The following is a 27,384-nucleotide window of genomic DNA, read 5'->3' on the forward strand; positions in this document are numbered from 1 at the left end:
TAAATATATATATATATATATATATATATATATATATATATATATATATATATATATATATATTAGAAAGTGGAAAGCTGAAGCTGCAAGTTGTTTAAAAAAAAAAAAAAAAACGGTAATGTTTGTGCCTGTTAGTTAGTGTGTGTAGACCTACAATAGGGGCAGCAGTGTGGAGTAGTGGTTAGGGCTCTGGACTCTTGACCGGAGGGTTGTGGGTTCACTTCCAGGTGGGGGACACTGCTGCTGTACCCTTGAGCAAGGTACTTTACCTAGATTGCGCCAGTAAAAACCCAACTGTATAAATGGGTAATTGTATGTAAAAATAATGTGTAAAAAATAAATGTAATTGTATGTAAAAATAATATTATATCTTGTAACAATTGTAAGTCGCCCTGGATAAGGGCGTCTGCTAATAAATAAATAATAATAATAATAATAATAATGTGAATGTGAGCTGTGTACTGCTAAAATCAAACTAATGATGGTAAAAGTACCAGAAGATATATTGCACTGTTAGTTGAACCAGAATAAGTGAATCAGTCAATCGGGCAAAGCTGCAAATAACAGTGCCCAAGTGAAAGTGATGCCATGGGCATGGGCACCTTGAAGCGAAAGCAATGTAATATTAATTTGAGTAAGAACCCGATGAGCTCTTCAGTTCTGGCCAACATTACGCTACAGTGTGAGTACTGAGGATTATTTAATGTGCTCCTTGTTTTGTGTTAGCCCTCAAGTTTCGAAACCACTGACCTACTGGAGTAATGCACAAAAAATAGTAAACAAAAATTATTCAAAAGGAAACTGTACCGCCTGCTGTTTTAGTGCAAATGTCTGTAAGATACATAAATTGGTTATGTGAGCAGGTCAGTCTGTTTTTAGGTGAAGTAGTTTAATTTATTGTGTTTTATAAACCTGCTTCCTTTGGTCTGCTTACTTTATTGCTTCTATTTATCGGTACAGTTATTTAATCAAGTGTAATGGCATTATTCATAGTCATATATATATATATATATATATATATATATATATATATATATATATATATATATATATATACATACAGGTAGTGGACAAAAAAATGGAAACACCAATGTAAAGTCACTTAATAGAGCATTGGGCCACTATGGTAACCCGCTCTGTGGAGTTCTCGGCAGACCGTTTTTGATGAAACTGGCTGCTCGCACGCCAGGTTGAAATTTGCAGTCAATTGATCTGCAGTTGCTCGCCTGTTTTGCCTTGCACTTCGAATTAATGCACGGATATCACGATCCTGGAGTATGTGCTTCCGCCCGCTGTTGCCCTTTGCTGATGATGTCTTTCCCTCAGAGTTCCATACCGACATCACCTTAGACACAGTTGCTCGTGAAACATCAGCAAGTTGAGCTGTCTTGAAGCTCCAGTCAAACGCACCCCAACAAACACCCCTCTTTCAAAGTCACTGAGGTCTACTCTTGCAGCCATGCTAGCCATAATTATAGGCAACCAGGCCTGTCCAGCATTTGTATACATGACCCTAAGCATGCTGGGATGTTATTTGCTTAATTAACGCATGAGCCACACCTGTGTGGAAGCCCTTGCTTTCAATATACTTGGTGTCCCTCATTTACCCAAGTGTTTCCATTTTTTTGTCCACTACCTATATATATATATATATATATATATATATATATATATATAAATGGTAATAAGCTACCTAGTATACCAGGTATAGCACTATGGCTAAAAGTGAGAACCATCAAGACTAGATAATGTAAGGATGCTAATCAATAAGGTAGGACTCATTTATAAAGCATGTTATAGAGCAGTGGACCTCAAAGTAATTTGGGCACGGGCATAAATTGATCTTACTTAGCTGTTTGCAGGCATGCTGACTATTGCATAGGTTGTTATCTTAAACACTGCCTTCCCGCGAAATATATAATAACTCCCACTAAAACTCTCTCTCTCTCTCTATCTCTCTCTCTATCTATATATGAGAGAGAGAGAGAAAGAGAGAGAGAGAGAGAGAGAGAGAGAGAGAGAGAGAGAGAGAGAGAGAGAGAGAGAGAGAGAGAGAGAGAGTTTTAGTGGGAGTTATTCTTGGCTCACTCTGATAAGGCCAAGTCTCAGCCAGTAATTGTGCATGCTGCGCTTATTCTTTGAATAATTTATATAAAATATGCAATGCAAATATTTTTAAATAGCATGTTTACACAGATAACCATGAATAAACTAAAATAAAAAAGGATAGATAGCATCTCGCTTTGTTTCAATTTGGCAAATTTGTCAACACTACTCTGTTTTAAAGATCGCTTATCTCCAGTACAATTATTCAGAGAAAGTGGATTAGTAACTAAATGTACTACTGTGTTTCCCTTGTCTGGTGAAATTTAAAAAAAATAGATAGAGAGAAAATTAATTTCTAAATTCTGAAATGTATTATTTTTCTCAATAACAGTCGGCAAAATTCAGTGATTACCCGGCATATTAACACCCTGCCTCTGTTCATGAATGATTGGACAACTGTCAGATCTTTCACTTTCCCATTGGCTACTGACTCACCTTCAATTTTCATGCAGAATACCGTGAACGGCCTCTGCTTGCTTTCGATTGGATGGCTGCATAAAACTTGTAGATATTTCACTCTCCTGTTGGTTGAACTTACTGTCAGTACCTGCAACTGAAACAGACACAGTTTATGTCCCACCCAGCTAACTTTTGATTGGGCTACCACAGAGAAAATGCAGATATTCAATTGGTTGATCGTATCGCAGAGGCCCTTCTGGAAAAAAAAAAACATGTCGAGTACGTACAAGCACAGCATAAGCGAGCAGCACTGTCAACAGACTGCTGTGACGCTTTTGTTGGAAAATGTGTTTAAAGCTTTACTTATTTTCCCACGCTATGTCCCGTCTGAAATGTGTTCATGACCCATCATTTAAGAACAGCTGCCGTGAGCACGATGGCCTGGCTTCGCCGTCACGAATTTGAGGACCACTTGTATTAAGTTCAGAGTTTCCTACATTTAAACAATGTCTTTCTTCTGTTTGTTAGTCATAACCAGCCTTGGGAAGAATACATATTGTAAGACAAAGATGATTAAATGTATTAATCTAAATACTGTGTCAGGTTTATATTGATGTTTAAACAGTGCCATTCCTAAACTTGCAAACCCTGTTGTAACTTAGACCATTTTTCACTGTATTGTAATTGTATTTAGTGACGTTAACAGAAAATCAACTCTGGTGGAAACCATTAGCAGGACTAATATAGAGTTCAAGGGTAGTGGCATAGTCCCTAGCTATTATTCTGCAATACATTGCATAATGTAGAGGATTCTTTCACCAACAGTCTGTCTCTGTTCTTTCACAACATTACATTTTATGAAACCTGTATTTTCTTTTTTTCTTTTACACAGCTCTTTGGGATTATAAAAACTCTAGTAAACAAAAACTACCAGGCTGTTGAGAAGACGTTTGAGGAGCTGGATGAAAACAACACAAGACGCCTCACGCAAGAAGCCATGTACCAGCTTTTAAAAGGGTACTTTTTACTTTACCAAAGAATATTAAATAACAGAATAACACAGTCAAACAGAGGGCAAATATTTAAGTGTATTCATTTCATAAATGAAGCCAAGTGTGATTTTTCTTCTTGCCTTTTCCTTTTGCTTTTCGGATACTGTCTTCCTTTGACCCTTTCTTTTGTTCTTATTCCCCTTTATCTCTCTGTTCATTTCGGTGTAGAGAATTTTGGTTGCTGCCTTAAATAGAGTTTGAGATGAATAGGGCATCTCTACTGATTTGCATAATCAGAGTTGTGGCACCAGTTTTCAGACTGGTGAACACATCAGGATTGTGCCAACTGTAGAAAGGTAAGCCCCTGCTGGAAAGCTTTCCAAAAGAATAATGACACTAAAAGGTTTAATTTAACATGCACGTTGATAGAGGTTACTACATGTCATATCCATGCAGTTTTTTTTTGTTTGTTTGTTTGTTTATTTTGTATTATAACAGTACAAACGATTGTATTGTATCACATTTGATTTTCAGACAACCAAGTAAATCTGACCTTTTATGCCTTTCACATATATTAAATTGTTATTTATTTTGTTTCCAGTACATTTCTATTAAAACTGTTACTGAGCTGTTCATATACAATATAACTATTATTTGATTAATTATATAATTAATATTAAGGAATGCAATGGTCCATATTCTGAAGCAAAGGCAAAAGCCAATATTCCAAAAAGTGTAAAACTATCAAACAAATTAGTTGCCAGAACCAGTTCATTTATTGTTCTTGCTAGTTTTATATATTAAGGACATTATTTCATTCCTCTCATTAAATCAGGACCCTTTGTATTCAGAATAAAGAAACTATTTTTTGTTTATATCTTGTTTTATTGTTATTTGTTTTACTACATTATGCACGCATACTAAATAGTTTTGTTTAACCCGTTTTTGAACAAATTAATATGTTTTTAATGTAGAAAACAAAGTGTTCCTATATTTTAAATAGAAAGTAAAAATGACTGTTATTGTAAACAAAATAAAAAAAAACATAATGTTAATTTGAAAAAAAATCTAAAGAGCAAGAGTCAAAAGCTTTGAGTAAATGCTCTATTTAAATTCTTCTCCTATTCTATCCCTTGAAAAAAGAGCATTCATTAATTACAGAGCTATGTTGTCTTATATTTGAAATACAGAGCATTTAAAAAATCTAATATCTAGTAAATCTTTCTAAATATATTTTATATTCCTCAGTCATGGTCTCTAATACATTCTGCTGGGAAACAGTTTTTTATATTCTCAGTAGCTTGCCAAGTTTTGGCATTGCTATTCTTAAACAAGTACATTCCCAGCTCCCTTTCTTGCTGTGAGATACTCGTATTCATCTGTTCTACAGCAGCATATCCCAGTTTCTAAAGCTGCCCTTTTTATGTTACAGATTTGACACCCACCCTGAAATTAGCCGGGGGGAGATCCGAAGACTTTGGGAAACTTTGATTACGAACCAAGACAAGACACTCGATTTCTTGGAGTTTGTGAGGCATTTTGGCTACTCTCCCAAGTCAGCCTGTTTTCCCAATGCCAAGATCAGTCCACCAAAGAAAGGAGATGATAATTTCAGGCTCCGCTCCAAAAAACTCAACTGCGCCTCGGATATACTTGTTGATAGTGTGCGTGCCAAGGTAAGGCTGCTAATAAGAAGTTGCAAATGTCACGGTTTGTGCTTGCATGTCTCTTTGTTTTTGTGATTAAGTGCTTGTTAAAGGTGGCAGGCTGACAGCACTGGGGACTGAACTCCTCTGTTTATCAACAGAAAATGCCTGCTTTCCTATACTCTTTACTTAGGCCCCATTGCCACTTTCTTAGTTTTCAAGATTATAGTCTATCCTCTGTACTCACCCAATCAGCGGTATCATTGAACTACAGTACAAAACTATAAAAAGTCCCAGTAAGTGTCAACAGTAGGAGGCTGTGTAGTCCAGTGGTTAAAGAAAAGGGCTTGTAACCAGGAGGTCCCTGGTTCAAATCCCATCTCTGCCACTAACTCATTGTGTGACCCTCAGCAAGTCACTTAACCTCCTTGTGCTCTGTCTTTCGGGTGAGACGTAATTGTAAGTGACTCTGCAGCTGATGCATAGTTCACACACCCTAGTCTCTGTAAGTCGCCTTGGATAAAGGCATCTGCTAAATAAACAAATAATAATAATAATAATAATAACAAGAATTTTCATTTGAAAAGTGGTTTTACTTTAAACAAGATGTTGGCCACCTTTTGCTTTAAACAAGTCTTTCTTCTTTTTCTTTTGCACCTGTTTCATTTGCACATTTTGCACCTTAGGTGGAGTACTTGTTGGATGACCTCCAAAAAGAATTTGATGCACTGGACCCTTACCACACTGGTTTTGTGACCAAGGAGGAATTCAAAGACATTTTGACGGAGCTCTGTGTGCAGCTCAATGCATACGAGTGTGACATGCTGGAAAAGAAATTTGAAAGGAAGGGAGATGGACGGTATGGTTGACTTCAAATAAAGTATTACTCTGAAACTGACTTGTGAGTTTAGAAAGAGACTATCCCCATTCTGCATACTTATGCTAAGCAGTTTGGTCAGGAAGGATGACTGGAATGGATTGCTTGAATTCACAGCTTAAACACTGACTTCAGACTATGTCATTTCACTTTCTTGTGACTAAATTCATCCAGCTGTAAAACAATATACAGAGTACTCTATAGCATAACTCAACTGCAGCTTTTCAGCTAGTGCTTACATAATTTAAAAGCCTACTAGCATGGTCCAAAAACTCTTCACGATGCTCTGCAATTGAGACCTTAATTAATTTAATATTTAATATCTAAAGCATAGCTACACTGAGGAGTTTAATTGAAGCAATTTAGTTCAATTACATGTCATCCAGTCTAGTCGATAGTCTTGAATGTAAGGGCCTTATAAACACAAAGCTAGTTTAATATGTCAGGGTACAATATCAATCCCCTTCAAGCAGTAAGAAATGTTTAATTCGTATTAGAATCACAGCAAGTTAGACACTTCCACCTTACTTAGCATTTGAGGTGCTTCACTGCCATTCTTCTTTCATTATGAACGCCTAAAGGTGTTTTGTGTTGTATTTTTGTTTTCGCTTGTTCACGTTATTGGAGACATCCTATCAGTTTGTACATCTGGTAAAATATATTTTTAGTTCTGTGATTCCGAGCGTTACTACAAGCTCTAGTAGCTTCTTGCACAGATTCTGGCCATCCTGCAGCTTTAAAAAAAGCTTTAAGAGCCAAGATGCAGGGCTCTAGATTTACCTGCCAATATCAATCAAAATAATACCGAGTAACCCAAATACTGCCACCTTGGGGAAGAACAACATTTAGGTTAGCTACTGTATTTCCTATAATGAATTGTATCAGTTTAGTTCACTTCATATTTAAATTATGTGTAAGTGGTATTTCATTTATGCAATTAGTTTAGGCTAATAAAAATAAATTCAAGAACATCATGTGTTTATGTTTACATCTGTGATAATGTCAATTGGTCTGGAGCATGGGGTGTAGCAAGTCTTGCAGTTGCAATAGCGTCTGGTAAACTGCAGCTAAAAGCAGCCAGTACAGCTAACTTTGGGCAACAAAACAATGCTGTGGTTTAATTGAAGATCTTTGTCTCAATCAGGTTAGAATTGACAGGGGCGCCTTGGTGCTACCTGACTGAAAAAAGGCAGTACTGATAGGTATTTCAAGTGAACCAAGGAAAAATCAATATAGTCACACTTTTAAATGTATCTGAATCTGGGGATGAAGGATGTCTGAAACTTGTTGGAGGGATGTGTATGAAGGCACATGCACACAAAATGACAAAACGTGTATTGTTTCAGAGTAAGCTATCTGGAGTTCTTGAAGCCATTTGCACTGCAGAGACAGAGGTGGAAGAACGGCACTAACATGGCAGCCGTCCTACAGCATTCCCACAGAGATGTCAGCGAACCACCAGCTGGCAATCATACTTCAGGACTTGATACTCTTACAACCAGGCTGAGGAACAAGGTAAATGTAGAAAACTATTTTTGGACCAGTTCAAAAGATGCTATCCTTAAAAATGGAAGAAAACACTGATAGACATCTTTTGGTAGGACTTCAACAGGTTCCTACAAAAAGGCATACAACTTTTATGAGGATATCATGTTTTGAGAAGGGCCCTTAATCTTCTAATGTATGATAAGCATTTAAATTAAGCAAGTACTCCCCTATTTATCTATATATTTTGCTTGCAAAATATATAGATAAACAAACACAAAAAAAACTCAGATATTCAATATGCTGGTTTTGTGAAAAGAAAAGCCCATCAGCAATGGTTACTGCTTCTAATTCTACTGGTTTTACTTCTACTTCTACTATAACAACTACAATACTACTTCTGCTTCCATTACAACTTTTACTTATACTACTACTGCCACTTCAGTCAGGAAAACTCATGCGATAGAGAACAATATTTAAAGCTTAGACAACAAATACTACTTTATACATATTTCCATTACTTTTGGCCTCGCCCTTCGAGGTACCCAAGCCCATAATTTAGTTTCGCTGATAGTGGCGAGGCTGACAGGTATGGAAGCCATGGGCAGGGGGGCAGGATAGCTGCCCTCCACCTTAGACAAGGCCAAAAAACAGGTGGAGGGATTAATGGATTGATTTAATATTTAAAGCCCTTTCTAGCTGATCATTGGATGTGTTGTTTATCAAATGGCGAATGAGATACTAGTCATTTGACGGACGAATGTTCTGGTAATGAGGGTGCCTAATAAGTTTGATGTTTACGATTTTAATCTATCTTAAAAGTGAGTTCCCTGCCTGAACCATTTTGCTAAATTTTTTTGTTGTCTGTATCTGCTACTACTGCTATGACTCTACAAAAACTTTAAATACTGAACATATACAACGACTGCTTCAGTTATTCCTTACATTTCTACTTCTGCAATGTCTTCTACTACTGCTTCCACTGTGACAATTTAGGACACCCAATATGATAAACATCTAGGTGGACCGGGATACCAGATGACCTGCCCAAGGTGATATAGCAACTTTGTGTTCCCGAGGACTATTAACCCAATTCGTTCCCATCTCTACCCACCAGATTTCTTCAAATATGAATCTCTTTGTTTCTTTTCTTTCTGTTATCCTACAGTTTCAAGGGGAGTGGAAGAATCTCCGCAGAGCTTTTAAGAAGCTGGACAGTGATGGAAGCGGCTTTCTCTCTATTACAGAGTTTAGATCTGTCTTGAAACTCTGCAACCTTATTCTGGATGAAGACGAAGTTTATCACATCATGTCGAAGTTTGATCACAACATGGATGGGCACATAGAATACAATAAATTTCTGGAGGAGGCATGCAAGAAAGAAACAGCCATTGGTGAAAATATTGAGTAACATCTGTAGCGTGCATTAGCATAACATGAATGTTACATATAAAGTCACTTATGACATTGAACCTATAGGACATGCTGAAAAGAAACACAAACACAAAATGTAAATGTTGTAAACCTGAATGTGTTGTAAAGGTTGAGAAATGCTACCAGTGTGCAATTAGTTTCATTTTTTAACAGGGTTTGCTGTGGAAAATAGATCAGGGACCAAATACTGTAATATTTATCACTGAATAACTAACATTGCACTGTTTTCTCCTTTTGATGTTGAGTGGAAACTGCTACTCACCTTCACTGTAATAAATTGCATTGGCATACTTGTTTAAAGGGCATTCATATACAATCTGTTAATTTGATAGTGTTGATAAACTGATATTGTCCTCTTTCAGGGCCATTACAATGTGGTACCTCCAGCAAAAAAGTGTTTTTCTGTTATGTTGGGTCAAATTAATCCATTCATTCAGTAATCAAGATGCTTTTAGACAATGGATATTTTAAAGCAACTTTGGTTAATTAATTTGTTTAACTGTTCAGTGTTTATTCATTTAAGTTTTTATATAGTTACTAGTAGATACATTTGTTTTAAAGAATTGTGAGATTCGTTTTGTAACCCAAAATCGTAGGAGACATTACTTTAAAACTAAAAGAAAAAAAAATTAAATAGAAAAAACGATATATGTTGTAATAGTATCTGATTCTGTTAAAAATCAGATTGATTGGAATTATGGAAATTCTAAATATAATAAATGTTCTTCTTCATTAAGTATATTTACTGATTGGTGAGTATCCTGATTCTCCTGTGTGCTGTCTTTGAATTCTGTAATCTCTCATTTAATCACTCAATTTAGCTAGTATAGCGACTACACCATCCTGGGAAGTTACACAGAGGAAATTAATAGACAACAATAAACAGGTTATTTTGATCTGTGTAGTCAGGTCAGTATTTTCCCCCAAAGAATGCAACACAGTAACACAGTTCAACCTGGCTTTTATTGGATACAGCAGTCTTAAAACAACACTACAGTCAACACTACTCACAATGAATATTATTTAAAAAAAAAAAAAAAAACAAGATTAATCAATATAAACAAAAAGAAAAGGGCAAAAGCAAAACAATAACACTTGTGAATAAATTGACAAATATAAATAAGAGAAACAAATTATGTAATTAAACAATATAATGCATAAATAAATCAATAAACCAATAATTAAACACACGTACAATCAAACGGTGGCGGAGCCTGTCACAGACTTAAAATGCCAGACTGGGAACTGGAGGGAGAAGGGAAAAGGAGATTACAATAGATAAGCAAACAATGTTTTAATAGCTCTAAAAACACCTTTAATAAGAGATATAAAAATACTAATGTAAAATAACGAGAACAAAAAATACAAAGGAATAAAACCAGTTACCACAATCAAGAAGGAGGTATGGAGCACGTTCAGATTCACTGCAACACAGCGAGCGGATTTGGCCAGAATCCAACTCCAAGTAAATAGTTTCTGAAAGCAATATACGGTACAGAAAAAATTGTGTCAGTATACAAATATGTTACTCTATATCGCACCCAGCAAACACATAGTTCACAATCACGGTTTCTCAGCAAATAAATCCCCAGGGCCGTAGCCGGCCATGAAAAATGACTGAGGCCCTTGCCCATGCCCCCCCCCCCACACACCCCCACACCCCTCCTAGCCCGTCCTATCCTGGTTCAAATCTTTCTGATAGGTTTCAGTTCGTCTATATTGGGGAGGTAAAATTAGCATTATCAAAAGTTGTCAGTGGTGTTCCACAGGACTCTATTCTAGGTCCCTTGTTGTTTTCGTTATATAAGCTACCGTTAGGTGACATTATCCACAGACACGGAGTGAACTTCCATTGCTATGCTGATGCTATCCAGCTATATTTGTCTCTGAAGCCAGGAATTTCTTCTGCCTGGGTGTTATTAGCTACTTGCCTTACATCAAGCATTGGATGTCATGGAATTTTCTAATGTTGAATTCAGATAAAACAGAGGTTATGCTAGTGGGCTCACAGAACCAACTAAAAGGAAATGTGGGATTACATGAGCTAGACCCTTGCAGTCTCTCATCAAAACTTAAACTAGAAATTAAGAGTTTGGGGGTCATCTTTGATCCTGATCTATCATTTGAGACTTATATTAGGGAAGTTACTGAAGTATCTCTTTACTATTTGAGAAATATAGCCAAACTTAGACCAATTATTTCTGTATCTGATGCCAAGAGACTAATGCATGCCTTTGTTTCATCTAGAATTGATTATTGTGTGCACTTTTTTCTGGTGTCCCAAAACATGTAGTATCCCGCTTGCAGCTTGTTCAGAATACCGCCACTAGAATTCTGACTAAAACCAGGAAAAGTTAACATATTACCCTGGTTTTGGCATCTTTACACTGGCTCCCTGTGCAGTATACAATTGATTTTTAGATTTTGCTGTTAACTTACAAGGCCCTGAATGGATTAGCACCTAGTTATTTGCAGGAGTTATTGACCACATATCTTCCAAACCGCAACCTGAGATCACAGGATGCGGGGCTGCTGGTTATTCCTAGGGTCAACAAAAGCAACACGGGAGGTAGGGCTTTTTCTTGTAGAGCTCTGAAATTATGAAATATTTTGCCTTGTTTGTCATGGAAGCTGGGACCATTACAGTTTTCAAGTCAAGACTAAAAACACACTTTTATAAAATGGCTTTCTTAGTGGGATTTTGTAATGTAGAGACAATCACATGTAAAAGCCCAAACCTTTGACCAGAGTCTTTGGATGTTTCAAGTATGCCTCTAATTGTTGTATATCTAGAGATAAGAAGGAAAATGTGTTTTCAATTATTTTAAAACCATGCCTTGTCTTTCAGCAAAACGGAACTATCGTAACTCCACAAATAGACAGAAGAGGGAAGCACATGGACAGATAATATCAGCGCTGCCTCTTCATTGTCATTGAAAAGACATTTTCATCGACATCAGAGCTGGGATATTTAGGAATAAATATGTATGACATCATGATATTGTGCTCGAAAGAAAAGGGTGTGCATCATCAGACTACACAAAAATAAATAAATAAATTCAGTAAACAAATTCCTGTTTTTAAAATAGCCTACATGTTCAGTTTGCACTGAACCACAAGTGGTCAAAGGATTGCTTTGGAAAATATGTATTTATCTGGGTAATTTTCTGTGCTGATTGATACTAAGTTATGCTTCAAAAATTGTATTTACAAACATATTAAGCTATCAACGTGCTGCTTTCTGTGTCTTACCCCTTTCCTATCTGCATATGCTTGCATCTTTTTGTCTTAAAAAAAAAGGTTATGTCTATGGATCAGATTAATGCGTCCATGTTTTGCAGCTGACATCTGCATGTCCCCTTTACAATTACTATAGTTTTGGATTTTCCAAGCAATTTGTGTGTGTGGCTGGAACACGTTGATCTGTTTGCTCAATAACGCTTGGGAGCACAAGTGAGCTCTGTATTAAGGAAGCCTCGAGTGCAGGCAGCCCCGGCTGAGGGCTCCTTATCCCGGCGAGGACAGCAATTGGGACCCGGAGCACCAGCAATCGGCTTTGTTCCTTCCTTCTACAGAGAACCTTTGATTTCATGGGGGTGATTATTTTTATTCCTGCCCACTCAAGGATGAAGTCCATGGAACCAGAGATTGTCCCCATTCAGGGCCATTACAAAGGGGCACCTCCAGCAAAAACCACTATGAGTTTTTCTGTTTTTGTTGGGTCTCTCTTGGAAACTAATGCTATACAGCTTACTTAAAGAAAGAGTGAGGGGAATCAGGGAAAAATGAATTAATGCATTGTGGGAGAAGGAACACACATTTAAGTCACAAGCTGGATTGAATCAATTCCCTCCTGGTTTGAAAAGACATTTTTAATCTTTTGGAAAGTCAAGCTATCTGCAACTTCGACTTTTGGCCAAAGTTGGCAAATTGGGAATTTGGGTAGAGATTTTAAATGGGGGTGGGGTGGCAAAAGACTTTCTTATCTTTAGTCCAATTGTAGATTCAACAAAGGGTTTATCTAATACAGTTAAAAGGGAGAAAGCTACCTACAAAATTGATGACTGTCATGGATCACTAAAAGTTTTCAAAATTCGATGTAAATGCCCTAAGTTTAAACAATGGTGAACCTTTGAATTTAAAACTTTAATCCCAGTTACAATAAAGAATGGTTTGTCTAATTTGCCTAAATATATGGAAATTGCTGAGCTTGCCAAACCTTTTGAGTTAGACATTGAAAGACACATGATTTGAGATGTATATAATGTAATAGGTAAAACTACTCCACACTAGTCTGTGTAATCCTACATAATAAACATTACTGACATTTTTTTATATTTAAAATTCTAATTCGTTTTGAAAATGACATATTTTCATATGGACTTAACATTTTTAACGGGACATTAAATATTTCATGCATTTTTACTCCCTGTACCAGAAGAAGCATACAACCCTGAAAGAGACACCCATTTGCGACACACGTAGCACCTACAGTTGATTCTTTGAAATTAAGTTGGCCTAAACATTTTAATTCAACACGTTATGAATTATAATAACGTTTGACTGTTACATTAAACAAGGCCTTATCCCTCTTTTTTATTAAAGTTGTTAAGGTTTACAAATTGAGGGTCAGCTGTCGGGTGACCTCGATCAGTAATGTGTCAACCCCCCTTTATGCCTTTACACATGGGATTAACTCTTAATGTTCCTCTAAGTGAAAGTGTTTACTAACCGTATTTGTTATTTGCATTCTATTTAAATATTGGTAGTGGCGCATTCTATTTAAATGTAGTTGGTGGACATAAGACGCTGTGCACTTCCTCAAATTACTCAAACTAATTCTAAAATTGAAATGACCACATTAGACAACGATAAAAACAACAAATCAATCTAATTCCAAATTGTACTGGTTACTGTGCAACTAAATTAATGGTTAAAACATCTGATTTATAAAAACTCCTCCTCCTCCTCCTCCTCCTCCTCCTCCTCCTCCTCCTCCTCCTCCTACTACTACTACTACTACTACTACTACTAATAATAATAATAATAATAATAATAATAATAATAATAATAATAATAATAATAATAATAATAATATCATCATCATCTACACTATTATTATTATTTGAACATAGTAAAAAAAAAAAAATTATTACTCACACACATTGCCTGGATCAAAGGTAGACACCCATCGTCACACTGGCCACATGGAAAAATATTAAGATCGGTAAACCATAAAATCATATTACAATTACATTAATAATAAACAATAGAAAATAGTTCAAATAAATCGATTCGTTTACAGTCCAGTTACTATTTAAGAACATTCGTAGTGTCTTTACAAATCCATTAAAACACATTGGTATATGACAATTGGTATAAACAATAAGGCAACGTCGGCTTAGGCTACATCTGAAACATTCTAAAGCAAAAATAATTATAATGCAGATTTTACAGTGTTTAATTGCTGGATGACATAAACATTTTCAAGAGGACAGACAGGTGAGAAATATATGATTTTATTATTTTATGATCGATCCACGAATGCGTAAAAATAATGCCCATGAACCCTAGTAATTTGAATGCAACACATTGTAAATAAATCCATGGTTTAATGCATTTGTTTACGTAGGATCATGTTCTTGTTAGCTTTACAAAAATCGTCCAAATCACTTTTAACCAGAAACCTCCGGAAATGAACTGGCGACGGTGTATCTGCCTACCATGGCTGAATGATGGCAAACAAGCAACATTTGCGCAACAAGAACCAAACCTAATGTTAGCTATTCAGTTATCACGAACTATGCTTTTGTGCGAATCAATCACAGGACTATTTAATTTGGGAGTTTGCCTCAGCATTGCACTGTGACACCAAATGTACAAGATTTATTATATTATAAACACATTTTAGTTTTTATTTTAACTGCTTTGTAGCCCTATTTGGATGTATAAAACACACAATTGTTACCATAATAAACATTGCAGGGTGAAGCATGTAAATACTAAAATGTGTGTCGCGAGGTGAGTTTGAATCGTATGTTCGTTTTTGCAGTATTCCAATGCGCTGTAAAACATAGATCTTATGGAAGAGATCATACACATTTCGTGTTTATTGTTTTAGACATATTGACATTTACAATTAACGAGTAAAGAATATAAACACTAAAATGTGTTCAGAATCTGTCGTATAGGTTTTATGTTTTTTTTTCCCCCTAAACACTTGATTTACAGTGTGGACCACTGCCCTTTTTAATTAAAATTATGCTCGCTGACCATGCAGTTTGGCACGGTTTAGAGGAAAGCTACAAGTAGGTAGACTACAGGTGAAGAATTAAATATCGATGTTGGTAATGCATACTTAATTTCGTTACTGCAATGGAAACCTGACAAAATAATCTGAGTATATGTGTTTTCTAATACATCCATTCATCAAAGATAAAATAACAAGAATAAAGCAAATTAAAGTATTTAACCCAATTCACTTCAAACCACTATAGTATTTGAATTTAAAGGTGTATGTGTATCAGCTAAATAATTTGAGAACACCATATGGTGAACAACTAAAACATATTGGCAATCTACAGGCTGCCCCTACAGAAACACATGACCAGAATTGAACAAAGTCATTACTGCGCCAATCTCCAATCAGATCCTACTGGAATCACAATTTCTTCGTGTTATTCCAAAGTCTTTGGCTGTTAATGACGTTCTTATTCTAAAGTTATTACTGAATAGAACCCCTTGTCCACACTATTTGCTGCATGGTAGTTTTAGAACAAATTGAAAGTATGATACTTAAGACGTCAAAGCAACAGAAAAAAAGCGAAAAACATGAACACAAAAAGTAAATTTAATTTCTATATTTTATTAAAACGTTATACATGGGTATTTCGTGTAACAGATAACTTAAGTAGCTATATTTATATTAGACCAGTTTCTATTTACAAAGCAGCATGTTGTGCACTGTGCTGGCTGAACGCGTTTGCATGGGATTGTCCGATGAAGTTGATATAGTGGTGGTCAAGTCCTTGCACTGGTGACAAATAGCTGCCGAGTTGCTGTACAGGCGTTGTCACTGGCACAGCTGAATTTGGCAAATAAGGGATGGCTGGGGTCCGTGCAGAACCGTGCCATGAAAAGTGTCCGGGTCCTTGCTGAAAAACAGAGTCACTCGGGTTGTGACTTTGGAAGTCCGTTGTGGAGTGAAGCTGGCACAAGAACTCTGACGGGTCGGGGAAGGCGCCTAGTGGGCCAAACACCGGTTCCGTGACAAAACGGGACTTTGACTGGAGGAAAGTCAGGATCCTGGCGTACTTGGTGTCTTTTGTCTCCATCCTCTCAACTGTGGTCAGGTAGTGAACTAGGTTCTTCATACATTCGTGGTAGCCGTAGTGAAAATAGTTCGCAAACTCTGCCAACAACTCTCCTGAGATAAAAAAAAAAAAGGGGGGGGGGGGGATTAGTAAATTGAAATTAACTAAACTCTTAGAATGATTTACATGTTATCATAATAGACTACATTAATACATTGGTTTTCCAACCCACAACCAAATAGTGTTTGTCTATGAATGTGTCCAAAAAGGTAATTCGATGTAACAACAGAAATGATAATAAAAGTAGTCACATACTGAAGAGGAAAAGTACCGCTCTCTTTCCACATGCCGCCCTTTTGACACATAGACACAGTAAGGTAATCACTGGTATCTGTCTGGCTTGAATATTTAATAGCATACATATTTCTATTAGTTATCTTATTGTAACAACAGACCGTAACTTAATGCACAAAAAATAAAAGATATCTAGTATTATCAAACGATGAAGGATAATGATTTCCATTACACGAGAGTAGATGTTAAAACTTCATGCTGATTTGAACTCGGCTCTAGCCAAGATAAGCACCAACTAAGACGTAGCTTTACAGTAAACTAATGTGATCCATATGTGTCTCCATCCATTTACGTTTCCTTCCATATGATGATGTAGATATCCTTCTGTCTGGTGTTAATGGCTGAAGTGTAATGCTGGCTCCAGGGATCAGCTTATTTTGCCTCCCTGGCGCATCAGCACACACAACGGCTGCGATGCTGGCTCCGGGGATCAACCACAGTGCGGCCTCCCCAGCGCATCAGCATGACAACCGTCTGGATTGAGCTAAGTAGGGTACATCTCTGGGGTTTTCAAGTGGGCACCTTCCATCCTCAGTGTTTCGTCGACTAGCCCACGACACCTCAAGAGGGCTCGACGATGATTCTGGCGTCCCAGCATCACCCCCCTCCGTCCCCCACTCAACTCAGCCCAGCTTACTTACCTGTACATCAGCGTTTCTTTCTTTCAATTGTGCTTGAGATCCCCAGCCAGAATCTTTCCGTCTCAACCACAGCCAGTTGCTGCTCCTCTCTGCTGCTTCAGATAAGTTCTTCACTGTGCGACGCAACTCTTGGCCACTGAATCCGACGTCTCTGAGAAACCGGGTTGTAGAGTGTGCCACAAATCCTCGACAACCCACTTCCACTGGGTAAACCCGAACTCAAGACAAGCCTCTTTACAAGTTGCATTCGTACATACCTTTCTCTCTTCCCCTGGGAAAGTCAGCAGAATGAAGGGCTCTTAGATACTGCACTGTCATCTCCAGGATCTCTGCTTTCTCCAACTTACCAGAGCTCTGCAATTAAACCATTATATATTATTACAAAAGATACGAGGGGAAATCTGAATTGAAATGAGAACAAATGCCGGCGACCACTGTGAATGTAACACACACCTCAGTATAAATAAGAATGAAGTGTAATGCAACGGGTTTTAAACATATAACAGCATCCTGTATGACATTTTAAATTTTATTTTAGTATTGCTTCTCAAACAATTAAAATAAACATTAAACCCGTTTAAAATTGTTACATGACATATACGCTTAGTTCTTAAAATCTGGTTTTACATTTTACCACATCAAATAAGAATATAACACGCAGTCTCTAAGTACTGCAACACATATTCTCTGAATATATGACTATTGCACACAAACCAGTAGCCTAGGGTTCCTCATATTTACCTGCTTTGCAAGCGCCATTGGTACGGTTTTGCTAAGTTCATTAAGGCACCGGTTAATGCGGTCTCTCCTTCTCTTCTCAATCACCTTGTGTGAAACTGGAGTCTTCTGTTGGAAAATGTAATGAAAGCATTTTCGATATTATCGAAAATAAATACAGAGTTAATAGTTGTTATGGTACACAGATTGGGTGAGGTAAAATGTAAAATCACTGGTTGTTATGGGATATTGAAAAGTGCGGGTTATTAAAGTTCTCAATCGATATACATATATTTATTCTACTCGGCTGATTCGTGATTTCGTATTTAAATAAAACTATAACTATAACTTGAATTCCTTGTGAAAGGGGTAACATTGCCTGCAAAAACGCACTATGCACTTCATGATGGAAACCCATCCCCCATACAACAGTGGCTCCATGCATCTGGAATAGTATAGGCTATCCATTTATTATACGCAGCATACACAAATCAAATTATTTTTATTTGAAAATGTGAGTGAAGTGTCTGAGGACAACATCAAATCTGTAGATCCCTAACAGAGTGTTTAAAATTCATTATCTTGTCCTGAGTTCGTTTACGTTGTGGCATTCCTTATATTTTCAATATTTTATATTATGTCATAAACTAATTGTACCAATTGTAAGTTACATAATAGCTATATATATATATATATATATATATATATATATATATATATATATATATATATATATATATATATTGCACAAATCTACACAGAAGCTATTTTCAAAGAATATCCACATTCTCAATACAGTGCATAAAGGGTTCCTTTACCTTGCGCTCCTTCGTCTTGGACATCGTTTGATAAGAGTCAATAAATGAAAAAAAGAAGAAATCTCTCTATTAGTGGACAGTTCGTCTGTTAGCTGTGTGTACGACCCTAAGTGGACAAGGTGGTCTGGGGGCTCTACTTGAACGTTGCTCCTTATAAAGCGATCATTTGGGGGACTAATGCATTCATAGCCTAAATTATTCCATAGGATTAGAGAGGGCGGCTTTTGGGGAAAATGTGTGCACTTAGGATCAGATAAAGAAATAGTAAAAAAATCTGCAATCGGCTATCCGGGGGGGGGGGGGGGGGGGGGGCAGAACTGCTTTGTTAATCCACGTGGCTCTTCAAAAGGCACGTGGTTACTTTTAGAATATTATTTGAATAGTAACAACCCAGGCGGGAAATGTGAACTGAGTTTTGAGTCTGCCCTGATCCTTCAGCGCGCAGTGCGCACAAGAAAACAAAGCTAAACAAAAAAACGTTCTTTATTCCACCTCGCGTTTCTCACACGATCGCCTGTTTACAAATCCCAGCAAGCTATCTTAACTTCTATCCAAGCCCTGTCTGAGTTTTAAGGCCTGTCCAGAGTCATTAAAGTAATTAAGTAAGCCTGTAATAGGCTGTTCCGCCAAGTTCAAGGGAGATCTTTTGGAGATGGAGTCCCCGCGTTTGTTCTCAGGGTTTCTCACACGACTTGGTGACACGTCCATCTTTTATGAGAGATGGCAAGCTTTTTGTTTACATTCTTTATTTGTTAACGACCTCGGCAGGTGTGGGATTGGGGGCTGGCACACGAGCTTTGCCTTCCTCCAAGCCAGCGGCTCCAGCAGGCTTTGGCACACGAGGGTTACCACCACTGGATTCTTTTTTGGAGAGGTTCAATTTGTAGCCTATTATCCTATAAGAAAATGTCTATTGAAATGAATGAATAGTTTCATTGGCCCACATTTTTATTAATTCTGAGAAAGAATGGGATAAATAAAGAAAAATGCAGCTGGTCCTAACGTGCATTATTCACTGTCACCTGCGAGATGGTAGCCTGGAGACCCCTATTCATTTGCCTAATTTTGGTCAATTTAACAAACTTTGGGAGAAATTGTTCTGGCATTGTTAGGAAGGGTAAAGCTTTCTGGTCGAATTAACAGCATGTTTTGATCCGGTAAATGTCATTAGAAAGAAAGAAACAATCGCGTTTAAAGGGGTCTGGGTAATGCGCCAAGTGGAGACGCCAAAGCGCAAACATCACAAAGGGGGCAAGTAAATGCCACAGGGGACTTTTGTACCCTCACATTGCTCAAGTTTTCACAACAAAGGCCATTATTTTATACTTGAATACATTTCATACAACAATTGCCTATTTTCTTCAAACATATTTTCACAGCAAGGTTGACAACAGGTTTATTGTGCCCGCTCTGGCTCACAGTTATAAACTAGGTTTCACGCGCCAAAACGGGTTGCTCGTCTGCTTTTTTCACGGGAACCATTTAAAACTTTAAACAACGGCTGTGTTTTAAAATAAGAAATCGTGTGTACGATTTTAAAGAAAATAAATACAAGTAGACGTGGAAGTTTTAAGTACCATACAGGCTCTCGGAACATATAATGCAATAGGGAGGAGTTGTTGTTTTTTTTTTTTTTTACACTTTAAGAAAGGCGCAACAAACTAGATAAAAGACTTACATCCTATTACTTTAATTGTTGCATTTTCCACATGTTTTATTACAATCACGCGTTGATATTGAACAAATGCCTTTTATAGTTGTTTTTATTTTTAAAAGTTTGGAAGTGTGACTTTTATCCCTTATTGTTGTATTAACTATTCTTCAAAGAAATGTTTCGTATGGTTAACATAATTCATTGTAGTTTGAATTATCCTGTGCTATAAAAATGGCATAAGCTACTTCAGCTACCGTATTTTATTTTATTGTTATGTCTGCGTATGTCTGAATTTAGTTGTTGCTTCTTTCTTTTATATAATGTGTAACTTGTTTGGTTACACGGTAGTGGCACACTGCTCATTTCTGTCATTTAAAATGATCAAAGAAGGTTGTGTAGTTATATCAAGTGAATTAAAACAATATCATCAATAATTATTTAATAAAAAATATCTTGTTTTCCCGCTCTCTATATATAGCGATGCATATTGTGGATGAACGAGCAGTGTTTTGTTGGCAAGTACCAGTATCTTTAAATGCAGCCTTACATTTAGACAACTACAAGTCTAAGAACTGAGCAGTACATTTATAAACACTTCAGTGTTCATTTTCAAATATATTTACAAGTATATTACTGAAAACTGAGAACGGTACAGTAACGGTATGATTATACATCATATGGATACATAGGACGAATAAATGATGTCCCCTGCATGATTTAACACATACATTTTCAATTTGCATTAGAACCATATTTATTGTGATCGGGGTCAATGCGTATTAAATAAATACATCAATGTATATATACTTTACTGAGAAGCAAACAAATAATAATTATTACATTAATAACATTTGTAAAGCTTGGAATTGTTTTTATGGTAGCTTCATTATTATGTTTATTTATTTAACTTGAAAAAACGAAATGAAAGAAGTCTTCATATGGTTGGGCAAAGAACAAACAAAGGAACAATCTCTTTTTTTAACACCGCCCATCCACAGGCCACTCAAAATCTCTAGTCGTCTTGAAGTGAAAAAGGTTTGATACTTTTTACGGTATGGGTATTCACAAAGTTCTGACTCGTGAGTTATGGCTTCAACAACCATCTAGAACAGTTTCATGAATACAGTATTACATTTTTTTTTTTCAACATAAAAACAAAATATTTACTAATTGGACACAATAAACCTACAAGGTTACACGAAACACGTGTTATTATCTCAATAAAAATATAGCAATTGGAGAGCTGAAAAAAAGAAAAAATGCAGCGCAAGTACATTTTCTTTTTTTCTCCTAATTCTGAGACCCAATTGCGTATGTTTTATTTATTGTAAATGACAATAAAGGACTGAGGACCTGTCTGACAAGAATGTCCTCACATGCAGCACTCACCAAACTCGTAATGAAGTTATTCATATTTAATGAGCAATTAAGTCGTGAGATACATACATTTACATTCTCCTACAGTCACAAGAGTGTAACTTTGAAGACAAAAATCCTAAGATCAATTAGAGCAGGGGTGCCCAATCCTGGTCCTGGAGGGCCGATGCCCTCCTGGTTTTTGTTCCAACTGTACACTAAATTGCTTAATTGGACCAATTAAGCTTCTAATAAGTGATTGATTGGTCCAATTAAGTAATTTAGGGGACAGTTGGAACAAAAGTCAGGAGGACACCGGCCCTCCAGGATCAGGATTGGGCACCCCTGAATCAGAGGGTTAAATTGGATGCTACAAGTAAATGGTCAATTTACGCCCCCATGTGGCAAATAAACAGAACCGCAACTAGTTTAAAAAAAAGGGAAAAGAAAAAAGCTTCGAATTGGAGCATTGCATACTTCTCTCCAGCGATTACATTGAGTTTTTACCGTTAAAGATTCTAATCTTTTCAATGAAAAAAAAATGACATCTTTACATACCCCCAAAAATGTTAAACAATATTTACCTCTACCCCAAATTTACTTCTTCTTTTGTTAATAATTTTGGTTTCCAGATTTAATTTTCACTTGGTGAAGCCTATTTATCCTTTGCAATATCAGAAGTGTGATGTCAGTGCTTGGTTCTCTCTTCCCATTCACTTCCAGTAATAACCTCACCCCACATATGATCTCAATTGTTTTGCAGGCGTTAAAAACACATAACAAAAGCGCACAGTCTCTTTCACCAACATCTTGTATTCAGGAAGCCCATTTTTGCCAATGAACAAAAAATGCCTCACACACGTGTACCCATACTGCTGTCAGTAGTGTATTGTATGTACTGTATATAGATATCTGGTTAATCCAAATCCTTTCTATTGGCAACATTAGGAATGTGTGCGTTTGCAGACTGTTTTTACTGCGCAGTGCCATCGTGTGGCCAGATGCTATAAGACATGACAAGGACTTTAAAAACAGATCTAAATTTCTCTTATAAAAATTCCCCATAGTAAAAGCATAGAAACAATTCCAGAAAGAAAAAAAAATATCTTTTTACAGAGCACTTCTCTCTCACTGTAACAATGAATGTCCCCTGAAATAATTTAATATATTTTGGATTCTCTTTTTTTTAAGTAAAAATCAAATGTTCGTTAAGAAGGAATTTATTACACCAAGTAACTTCATATGGGTCATACTTATTTTATATACAGAAATTTCAAATCACTGACTCATACCTTTTAAGATTATATTTCTGATTATATGCAAGATGTTACAGGGGAAATGCCAGGAGATGTACCCCCCAAATAAAACATAAACAAAAACAAAGACCACCTACCACTTTCACTGTAGTCAATCCCTTGGCAAATTAAGAACATTTTAAATGTAACAGTATGAAAAGAGAGTAAATGCCACCCAATCATAGATATACAACACACATAATGATAAATAGGATATATACAGGTTAGAAATATTATGACAATGGATGATATCAATTATCTCTTTACAAACATTAAAACCAAGTAGAAATATGAATAAACTGCCCCTGTTAGATCACATCTAATTAAAATAATAAATATACAGTATATTGTAATGAATTAACGATGAAGGAACAATCTTCCAAATAACTTGTTTATTGTTACAACAGGGTATAACAGGTTACAGTAATTCAGCAGATTACTCACAATGACTACACATAGTCATTTTCAAACAGACCACCTCCAACAACCCCCAGCTAGCTCGCAGGCTGCGCTTTTAAAACCCTCCCGACCCTACAGCATTTGCAACAATGTAATACAGGGAGAATTGTACTGTCCAATCAGGAGGCTGTCCGTGCATCCTTCCCTGCCCAGTGTGCCCAACGATCCCCTGAATCCATTGAATCCCTTGACTCTGTGCTGGGTGAGAGTCATAGCTGGTGCATTATTGCATGGATAGTCCCGAACAGTGAAACATCATGCTACAGACAGAATCATTCCCATGCGTGCAGTCAGCACAGCTACGGGATCGTGCAACAGTCCTGCACACAATTTGCTGAGCGCACTGCAATACACAGTTCAACACAGACCTACGTAACAAAGTCGTTGGGATAGTACACTCTGTCTTGTGTCTTTCTCCTTTGCGCCTTCAAAGTCTACCCACCTCGGTTTCCGAAAAGCCAAAGGGGGACTAGAAAATGACTTTTGGCCCAGTCATCTTTGGTCCAGTCTTTGTATGTGCTATCATTCAGGCAATCTTTCTCAGAAGGGGATTTTCTTGGTCAGAAGGGGCTTCTTTGCAGGCCTCTCTGACACCAGACCATTCTCCAAGAGATGCCTTCTCATGGTGCATGCAGACACCTTCACTCCTTTTCATTGTCATATTAAGTATACACTACTGGCCATCCTATCTCTCAAACTTGACCGGTACAGGTGGCGATCCTGGTGAGCAGTACTGACTTTTGGGCATCCAGACCTGGGTGCAGCTTTAGTTTTACAAGTCTTACATTTCTGGATAATCCTAGTGCGTCACCACTGCCGGATTGTCCCGTGCCACTGCCAGTATTGGGGCCAACCTCTGTAGAAAAGCCCTGAGTTGGAAAAAGTCACACAGGCTTAGGGGGTAGAAAGGGGGTTACACGGGCACTCCCTTAAAAAAGCCCTGGGGTAACCACGGGGTTAAACAGGCACCCCTGACAGAAGACCCAGGTCCACCTCGGCCGAAGGAGGAGACGAGGGAGACCACAGACACCACTACGATTGGCACCTGTGTCCTGACTCAGTGCCTAGGGATCAGAGCCCTTGACCACCTGGGCTCCTGGACACCCGGCATTGGTGTCCTTACCTCTAGTCGCTGGACCTGGTTCCCAATTCTCTGCTTCACCAGGCACAGTCGGTCACCTGGTCTCCTGCCCCGCTCCCCCTAGTCGCCCAGACGTCACTCCACGGTCACCGGTTCTTGCACCTTTGCCAGCTGCTGCACCCGCCGAGTCACCAACCTGCTCTCCCGCTGTCACCTGGGTACCCGGAGTCGGGACCAATCCGCCTGCCAACCTACCCACAACAATCCAAAGGGGGAAAGATGGACAGTGTTGGAGGAGGCTGGTCTTTCACACACGGGGGGAGGTAAGTAAATAGTCGAAATAGGTATAAGGTTGGCAGGAATGAGGTTAAATCTATCCCTGCCAACAATCACATGTGTGACCATTCCCTAATTAGGTAATTGAGTGATAATTGGTGAATGGCCACATACTGTATATATATATAAAGGGAGAGGATCAACCTTTGTTTGAAGAAGTTTGGGATGAGTGTTTGACCTGTGCTTTTGAAACTTTGTAGTGAAGGTGAATGCCCAGCCTACGAGTGTTTATTATTTTGTTTGGACCTTTTATTTTGGCCCTTGGGCCGTTGTTTCTTTGTGTTCTTTTTGTTTTGTTAATTAAAAGTGTGTGACAGCGCTAAAACTGCAGCTTCCCTGTCTCTGAGTCTCTTTCCTGCCAGTAGCATCTAGGGCCGCAGCGCTGTCCTACCGCACCTAGATACTGTGCTTTAGCGACTGCTAAAACCTTCCTTATGAAGTGCAATGATGGCTGAGCCTGTTTCCGAGGATGTGTGGCTCTTCCCCATGACATGCAAAACTTAGATGAACATAGCTGTAGGGTCTGCAGTACTGAGCTTTCAATTGGTCCTATTAGAACCAGCCTTGGAAGAACCTGAAAATGGTTATGTTCTAAGTTAGTTTAATCTTTACTGCATCCTTATCACCCTAATGATGAACTTCAGCATTCTACAGCTTTCTCCTTTCTCAACCCTAAAAGTTTCCTGTACGACCAGCAATTTAGACCTATGGCTGAAATCCACCGAGTACAGTAGATATTTTTGTGCAAACATAAACATACAGAGTTCTCAAAACAATGCAGTGAATCAGATAGCGTTGTTTAATTTGTAGGTGGCACCCCATTGCATCCAAATTACATCTTGTGACAGCTTTTGGTGCAAAAGGATTAGACCAAGCCATTTACATTTCTCTGAGTAATTAAAATAAACTATTCCTATGCATTTATCATACTGTAGATACAGAAGGAGGCCATTTATCTGCAGTTAAACAAACATAACTACCAGTCACAAAGATAGTGCATTATTGGAATTATTAGAAACAGGCCGGCTAAATATAATTGTCATAGGGAATCCTCTCTGAAATTGGGACCACCTCAGCATACAGGAAAGACCGTTGTTACTCAAAACAGACTTCACTAATAATATTCAAACAAATTTGTAATTCTAGACTGTATTCTAGCTCATATTTATTGTTTATGTGTGTATATAAACAATAAAGTCACTGCTTTTTGCTCAGGAAGGTCTCAAGTACTATAGTACTGACATACTTGTTTGACAAGGCTTTGTTTTCCATGTGCAATATCACTCACATTACATATTATTAAATGCAAAACTGCATACTGAAAAACAGGCCTTATCAAAACCTAATTTGCTAATTGAAAAATGTTTTAAATTGATATTTTTCTGTTATACTGTTTTTCATTTGCAATTTGAAATAAAATACTTTTATTAGCCACTAGAGGGCATGGGAAAACACTTGTTTTTAGCTTTCAATGTGATTTACTAGTCTATAATAACATGAAAGAAAGTACCAGTACAGTGTGTTTACCTTATAGTAAACGCAAGAACGCTCAAGACAGATGGCACCTTAGTGGCAATCATCTAATTGCCGAATAAACTGTTCATAGTTTATCTGAGGACTGACTGCAACAGCATTAACACCATGCAACCATACATTACACTTGGTGTCTATCACTGAGGTTGGAGTTTCTGTATACATTATAATTTCATTGTAATTTAGAATAAGACTATTTAAGATGAATGTTCATATGAGTATCACATGTGCAAATTGTTGAACATGGTTTTACCCCATGTAGTATAATTTACATTTCCACAGAATGCATTTTTCCATAGTCAATATTACATATCCTTTTTACTGTACAGTATGCCCTGAAATATTACCTCTGAGGAGAATGTAATTGAACTTTAGAAATACAAAATTAGACTTGACTTTGCAGTCTGTATTTTTAAAGAGTTTCCTTGATTTGTACATTAGCTTATTTGTGAGATCTAAGTGGTACATACACTTTTCTATAAGACAAAAATCCCAACGCTGTTTGACTAAGCAAACAGTGTGTGAGAATATTGCACACTAGTTGTCCAATACCCCAAAACACTCCAAACGATATTATTTAAAATGACTGTTGGGTGGCATTGTTAGGGTAGGTCAAGTAACTTCCTGGACTTGGAAGTATGTACAAAGGTCACAGCAACCCCGCAAAAACAATTCCTGGATTTGAACAGCACTGGCGTTTAACCCAATCACATTTCGAGTTTGATTGTGACATACAATGCCGATAAAAGAACGCTTTTGATTGGCTAAACACCCGGTTTGCGAATAGTGAAGACAAGAGGTGGTTTTCCCGGTGAAGATACACATGGTCAGGTCTCATCTCAAGAAGGAGTCGCAACACACACACATATATACTGTACGAGGTTGGTA

General features: G+C 37.4%; 3 protein-coding genes across 5 annotated transcripts in view; 2 read left to right on the forward strand and 1 right to left on the reverse strand.

Moving 5' to 3' along the window:
- Positions 1-9,672, forward strand: part of si:ch211-197n1.2 (EF-hand calcium-binding domain-containing protein 6) — a 39,006-nt gene extending 29,334 nt beyond the window's left edge. The window contains exons 14-18 of the mRNA XM_034034866.3: positions 3,398-3,522; positions 4,930-5,173; positions 5,830-6,002; positions 7,367-7,535; positions 8,674-9,672. Coding sequence (XP_033890757.3) covers positions 3,398-3,522; positions 4,930-5,173; positions 5,830-6,002; positions 7,367-7,535; positions 8,674-8,916 — 954 coding nt within the window. The 3' untranslated portion in view covers positions 8,917-9,672. The remainder of the gene's footprint in view (positions 1-3,397; positions 3,523-4,929; positions 5,174-5,829; positions 6,003-7,366; positions 7,536-8,673) is intronic.
- A 6,163-nt stretch (positions 9,673-15,835) lies between these two features.
- helt (helt bHLH transcription factor) lies at positions 15,836-18,888 on the reverse strand. Its single transcript, XM_058996692.1, has 4 exons — positions 18,783-18,888; positions 17,989-18,093; positions 17,505-17,601; positions 15,836-16,365 (listed from the first exon to the last, which is right to left on the reverse strand). Exons 1-4 carry the CDS (start codon positions 18,804-18,806, stop codon positions 15,881-15,883), a joined length of 711 nt encoding a protein of 236 aa, XP_058852675.1. The 5' UTR covers positions 18,807-18,888; the 3' UTR covers positions 15,836-15,880.
- Positions 18,889-27,242: 8,354 nt separating this feature from the next.
- Positions 27,243-27,384, forward strand: part of acsl1a (acyl-CoA synthetase long chain family member 1a) — a 37,763-nt gene continuing 37,621 nt past the window's right edge. For 2 of the 3 annotated variants that reach the window (XM_034035133.3, XM_059027311.1), the window contains exon 1: positions 27,243-27,377. The gene's annotated coding sequence lies outside the window, so the exon portion shown is untranslated. The remainder of the gene's footprint in view (positions 27,378-27,384) is intronic. The other variant, XM_034035137.3, reaches the window with a different exon arrangement.

The sequence above is a fragment of the Acipenser ruthenus genome, chromosome 1, assembly GCF_902713425.1.
Source record: "Acipenser ruthenus chromosome 1, fAciRut3.2 maternal haplotype, whole genome shotgun sequence".
Taxonomy (NCBI): domain Eukaryota; kingdom Metazoa; phylum Chordata; class Actinopteri; order Acipenseriformes; family Acipenseridae; genus Acipenser; species Acipenser ruthenus.